The sequence below is a fragment of the Etheostoma spectabile genome, chromosome 1 (genome assembly GCF_008692095.1).
Source record: "Etheostoma spectabile isolate EspeVRDwgs_2016 chromosome 1, UIUC_Espe_1.0, whole genome shotgun sequence".
Classification (NCBI taxonomy): Eukaryota; Metazoa; Chordata; class Actinopteri; order Perciformes; family Percidae; genus Etheostoma; species Etheostoma spectabile.
The window spans coordinates 30935542-30941835 of NC_045733.1; the positions used below are offsets into that span (position 1 = coordinate 30935542).

The 6294-nt window shown below is 40.7% G+C and overlaps 1 protein-coding gene across 2 annotated transcripts in view; it reads left to right on the forward strand.

Annotated features, from left to right (window-relative positions):
• The window catches only part of vps33b (VPS33B late endosome and lysosome associated), an 18839-nt gene that overhangs the window by 8454 nt on the left and 4091 nt on the right, over nucleotides 1-6294 (forward strand). For both annotated transcript variants that reach the window (XM_032512181.1, XM_032512171.1), the window contains exons 10-20: nucleotides 166-256; nucleotides 347-424; nucleotides 948-1021; nucleotides 1108-1194; nucleotides 1283-1373; nucleotides 2757-2831; nucleotides 2928-2992; nucleotides 3075-3129; nucleotides 3228-3274; nucleotides 4377-4509; nucleotides 5023-5096. In XM_032512181.1, coding sequence (XP_032368072.1) covers nucleotides 166-256; nucleotides 347-424; nucleotides 948-1021; nucleotides 1108-1194; nucleotides 1283-1373; nucleotides 2757-2831; nucleotides 2928-2992; nucleotides 3075-3129; nucleotides 3228-3274; nucleotides 4377-4509; nucleotides 5023-5096 — 870 coding nt within the window. The remainder of the gene's footprint in view (nucleotides 1-165; nucleotides 257-346; nucleotides 425-947; nucleotides 1022-1107; nucleotides 1195-1282; nucleotides 1374-2756; nucleotides 2832-2927; nucleotides 2993-3074; nucleotides 3130-3227; nucleotides 3275-4376; nucleotides 4510-5022; nucleotides 5097-6294) is intronic.

Below are 6294 nucleotides of genomic sequence, written 5' to 3' on the forward strand. Positions count from 1 at the left end.
TCACAGCCGAGTGTGAAGCGGCTGGGTACTGGATGGATGGATGGATGGATGGATGGATGGATGGATGAATGGAGAATCGAACGTCATGTGATGTGTTTTAGCTTCACCTGAGTTACGGTTTCTGCTGTGAACTGCCTTCAATTCTGTCTGTCTGTCTGCTCCCAGATGGCGTACGAGTCGTGGAGGGAGCAAGTGGAAGAGGGAGAACCGAAAGCTCGTCAAGCTGAAATAGGAAAGGTTTTTTTGATTGACAGAGGTGAGAAGAGTGTATCTTCAGTCTCTCAGTGGACGACATCCTGATCAGCTGTGCTTTCTGTCCTCCCTAACATTGTCACTGTCTTTGCAGATGTGGACTTTGTTACTCCTCTGTGCTCGCAAGTTGTCTACGAGGGACTGGTGGACGATGTATTTAAAATCAAATGTGGTGGGTATCAAAGCACGCTGGGGGGAGTCGGATGTCTGTCTGTCCACATTGTAAAAATCACTCTGACAAAATCTAAACGGTCAATAATGATGTGAAAATAGACGCAAAATAACCCCATAGGGACACAAAAGGACTACAAAGAGATGCCAAATGTCCACAGAGACCCAAAACAATGCCAATGAAAACAAATGACCAATAAGAGACAACACAACTTCAAAGAGACACACAATGTATGGGGAAATTGGACATGCACATTTGAGAAAGGATGCCTAAACCCCCGTCAAATACACACACTTAATTCTTCCACAGAGCTAGGGAAAACGCTGATTACTTTGGACCCTGAGAATTAGTAATTGTGCACTCAATAATAAAACAACATGGTCTTAATGCTCACAGCTGCAGCTCAGACTGCGTTGTTTTCCTGAAGAATAAAACCGCCCAGTTGTACAATGTCACTTTGGTTGCCGATTCGTTTTTGTGCATGCTTGCGTGTCAATGTCTCACATTTGCATCTGTTTTTCAGCATGTGTGGAGTTTGGACCTGATGTTACGTCCTCTGACAAAAGCATAAAAGTCATGCTGAACTCTCAGGATAGGGTAAGTTGGTCCAGACACTAGAGATGGTTGTCATCGTGGCTTTAAGGAAAATGTCTCTTTGAACTCTTGCACATCTCGTACTGTAGGTCTTCAATGAAATCCGAAACGAGCATTTCTCCAACGTCTTTGGTTTTCTCAGTCAGAAAGCTAGGAATCTCCAGACTTCATATGATGTGAGTCCATGTGTATTACCCTCACCAGTCATTGTAACTAAGCTGCCCGACAGCGCTAACACTTCTTTCCCTTGTTTGAACTCCACAGAAGCGGCGGGGGATGGACATAAAGCAGATGAAGACGTTTGTGTCAGAGGAACTAAAAGGGTTAAAACACGAACACCGGCTACTTAGCCTACGTGAGTGTTGCAGCAGGATACTGTAGATCACGTCGATTGTCACGTGTGTCTTTAACCGTTGTGTCTTCCATTCAACCATGCATCGTCCTCCAGGGTCCAAACTGAAAATCAACACTTTTTCGGACGTTTTTGTTTCTTTTTCAACACATTTGGCGCTATTTTCTTTTTTAAAGATTATTTTTTGGGGCTTTTCCCTTTTATTATAGTGACAGTGGATATACATAAAAGGGGGAGAGAGATGGGGGGGGGGATGACACGCAGAAAAGGGCCGCAGGTCGGATTTGAACCCCAGGGCCGCTGCAGGACTCAGCTATCTCAGCGAATGCTCTTACTGGGTGAGCTAGAGGCCGCCCCAGGTGTTGGTTTTATTCACTACCATGTATAAACACCACTAACACCAACTTATTACCAGATTTCAATTATTTTTTGGAATTCACGGTCAATACACCTCATTTATAGTAAAGCATACCTAATTTGTGAGGTACAAAAGCAAAAAATATGAATTACTTAGATTAATAGGAAGAAGAAAAGACAGGAAATATAATCACAGAAGGGTCAGCGTTCAGTCGGGATACTGTTTAGAAACGTTTAAAAAAAACTTTTTTTCAAATGCTAAAATATTGAAAACAACCAAAGTCCAATGAAAGTAGAAGTAGGATCTGATGGTGCAGTGGATATCACACAAGCCTTTGGTGTGGGAGGTTCGATTCCGACTGTGATATATCAACCAATGCGTCCCTGAGCAAGACACTTAACCCCTAGATATAGCAATTGTAAGTTGCTTTGGATGAAAGTGTCAGCTAAATGACATGTAATGTAATTATCTTTTGTTGTACTTGCAAAGGCACGTTGCATGGAATCAACAGTGTTATTTTTGGGAAATCTAAATTAGGTATAATTAAAGGTCCCATGGCATGAAAATTTCACTTTATGAGCTTTATTTAACATTAAATTAACATTTCAAGCAAAGTGTTAGTTGGTAAAGGCCACATCCCCAGCCTCCACCTTGCACCTTGCACCTTCAGATACAGTTTTAGGGGACCACTAAGGTCTATACAAAAGAGACTTCAGATACAGTATTAGGGGACCACTAAGGTCTATACAAAAGAGACTTCAGATACAGTATTAGGGGACCACTAAGGTCTATATAAAAGAGACTTCAGATCCAGTATTAGGGGACCACTATGGTCTATATAAAAGAGACTTCAGATACAGTATTAGGGGACCCCTAAGGTCTATACAAAAGCATCCAAAGAGCACCATGTCATGGGCCCTTTATAAAGAAACTCACATTTCTGGGAAATGTAGAAAATGGGTCAAATTTGACCCGAAAACAACACAAGGGTTAAGCGTTATTTACCAAAGAAACACGTTCTCTTTCAGACATCGGTGCTTGTGAATCGATAATGAAAAAGAAAACCAAGCAGGATTTTCAGGAGCTGTTGAAGACAGAACACTGTAAGAATACTTCTACCGTCTATGAATTAGATTCAACTTTTAGTTCAATGTGTTCCTTGGTCTTTGATGTCACTTCTGTCTCGTTTTCTGTTCCAGCTTTACTTGAAGGATTTGAAATCCGTGAAAGCATTTCTTTTATAGAGGAGCACATCAACAGACAGGTGCGTTAGCTTCAGCTCTGTGTGCTACAGGAACCGGTTCAAAGATATGCAGGAAACTCATGTATTCTTTTCTTTTTTCAAGGTCTCCATGATAGAAAGTTTGAGGCTGCTTTGTCTTCTGTCTATCACGGAAAATGGTAAGTCGTCTTTTTTTTTGTGTGTGTGAATTATCATTTCACAGATTCAGGTTATTCTCATGCTGTAATAACAACTGTGTGCGTGTGTTTACTCCCAGGACTTCTGCCAAAAGATTACCGTTCATTAAAAGCACAGTATCTGCAGGTGAGATGGATGGCTGCAATACAAACTATTCATGTTTATAGAAGCCAAAAATAGACTGGCATTAGACACAGCCTAGCAATTACATTTTTTTTTTGTCTTGGTACAAGTACAATTATGACGGCTGCTCTCCATATTTGGAGAAATTACCAAACATCCACATTTCCTGTCAAATATTATCTGATTTGACAATGATTTTTTTTTCTAATTGGATTTCCTTTTAATAGTTTTGTACATATGTTGTTTTGTGTTCATGTTTGTTACCTTCCAATTATACAAGTATTCACACTAACCCTTGTGTTGTCCTCAGGTCGAATTTGACCCATTTTTGAAAAAGAGATCTTTATCAGAAAAGTGTCTTTCAACCATATTTTCAGAAAATAACGCGGATTGTTCCACACAACTCTCCTCACAAGTAAAATAAATGATCTGCCCACTGCTTTCTTTCAATCTGAATGTTTTATTCAATTTTATAGCATTGAATAAAACTTTTTTTTAATGAAAGACCATTGAAGAAAGCGACTAAAATGTCCAAAAAAGCTTCACAAACGTGGGAAGGAAAAACCCACCACAAAAACGTCAAAAGACGCAGAAAAAAAAATCAACACAAACATCGGGGGGGGAGAGAGCAACAAAGGTTTTGAACAAGACAACCAAAATGTTGAAAAAAATAGTTTTGACCCAGAAAAACAAAAAAGTTGCACCATCGACGGGAAGACAACAAAAGGGCTAAGGGCCCTACTTTAACTTACTGTCAAAAATAAAGGCTGAAAATGCCCCCAAAAATAAATCTTCCCAAAAAAAAGACAAAGGTCAGTTTAAAAGATTATTGTCAAGTTTTGAAAGGCGTCACGCTTGTAACGCTCGTCATTTGTCGGCTACCACTCCACCAATCAGATTGGTCATTGAGTCCGGCTGCCCACACACACCGATTCAAAATGTCAAATCGGCCCAAATTAAAGCCGACGGCACAGAACACACCGAACAGACTCGAGTCACCGACCTCGCCAGACTGTCCCACGGCCGATAATTGTGTTGGTGTGTCGGTGCCTCTGAGGAGCCACTGGTCTTAATGTGAAACATGTTCTCTGCGTGATCTCATCAGAGTTATGGAATCGACCACCTGCTCACATTCGCCAACCTGAGGCAGTTGGGTCTGCTGGTGGAGCAGCAGCCGGGGGAAACGCTGACTGCGATGGAGAGCAAGGTCGGCAAACTGGTCAACGACAGAACCGCAGGTGAAACAGGCGGCTTGGCTTTAAGTTTTTAACCCACTCCTGAACACAATCTCTAGTTCCCTCCATATTAGAGCTGAACGATCAGGAGAAAATACTGAATTGCAATTTTCCTGCCAGTTGTTGCAATTAAGTTAAATTTGAGATTATTTTTTTTAAACTAGATAGTGCACCTTCTACAATCATGTTAAACAAAGTGATAACAAATAATGAAAAATCCACTGCAAACAGGGCATTTTTGAAACATTCCAGCATTTATCTTATTAAAAAAACGTTGAATATATTGATTAAAAAGAGGAATAAAAAATGTTAAATCGATTGTTACACCACTAGATATTGCACATTTGATTAATCGTGGTCGTCATGTCGCAATATCGACAGTAATCCATATCTACAAACCTGACGAAGGATTTTATGAATGTGAAAGACTGATTTTAAAATGACATCAAACTGTCCTGAGACTCCTTATTTCCTGTTTAAAAAAGAAATTGTATCTGTTTTTTGTTTTCTCTCCAGGAAAGCTGAGTGACGCCTTCTCTTCTCTCGCGAAGAAGAGCAACTTCAGAGCCCTGAGCAGAAAGCTCAACCTGGTAAATCATCGTCATCTTTATTTTGCTCATTATGTAACAGAAAATATCATTCAGACCACACGGGAAATGCTTCATCAAGTGTTTTATTATCAAGTTCAAACTACTTTATTTTTTTTACAAAAAGGGCAATTCAGACTACGTTTACATGTGGTCGACTAATTTCATGAACAGACATTTCAACTTCTCTGTTTTCAAAAATAACATTGTGTACAGCTGTCGGTTTTCAGAAAAGTGTTTGGTCACACATACCCGTGTATATATGCCGTCAGAGCCGTCAGAGCACACCAAACCTGTAGGTGGCAGTGGAACGAGAAGCTCAAGCCCACGTTGGCTAATCAGAATCCAAATCCCTTCCTCTCTCTCCTCTTCCTCACTTCCTCGGCTGCCTAACCCTCCGTTTGTCTCAGTTCCCGTGCAAACACGCCAACAAAGTTTTCCAAAATCTCCACTCTGATCGAAGTTTTTAGAAAGACTCGTTTTCAGAGATAAAATAACCATGTACTGTACGTGTAAACGGCCCCTCCGCTTTTAACAGTCTACAGACCCAAAAAATCCATTTACACATAAACAGCAGAATGTCAGAGACAACACATAAGGACAGGGCAGTGAGTATAGATAGTTAGATAGTTAGGTAGTTAGTTAGTTAGTTAGTTAGTTACTTTATTCATCCCGAAGGAAATTTAAGATGTTGGTGTGCACAAGTTAAGAACAATGACAAAATAAATAAATAAGGTTCCCAGACAATTGGACCACAAGCAGTACACACCTCAGGATCATAACATAAGATGTGCATGACAACAGACTATCGTCACGGTTCAGTAGTCTGACCGCAGACAGAGTGAAGGACTTTGAATAGCGGTTTGTTTTCCTGCGTGGTGCCGTAAAGCGCCGGCCTGAGGGACGTCATGTGAGCTGCGTGGACAGGACATGAATGTGTTGGTCAACAATTTGTTTGGCTTTTTGAACCACACGCTTTTCCCTAAATAAAACGCCAAATTCTCTCTGCACAACTTATTTCAGCTTCATTTTTTCAGGCAAGTCATTAAGAAAAGGTTGTTATTAGTCCATTTACGGGATTGCTCCGGTGCCAAAGGATATTCCTCCAGATGCATGTCTTTTCCGCCGGTGTCCGTCTCCTTCCTCTTTCTTGTTGGCGTTCTAAACTCCGGTGGATTTCTGAGGACTATGGTTACCTGGT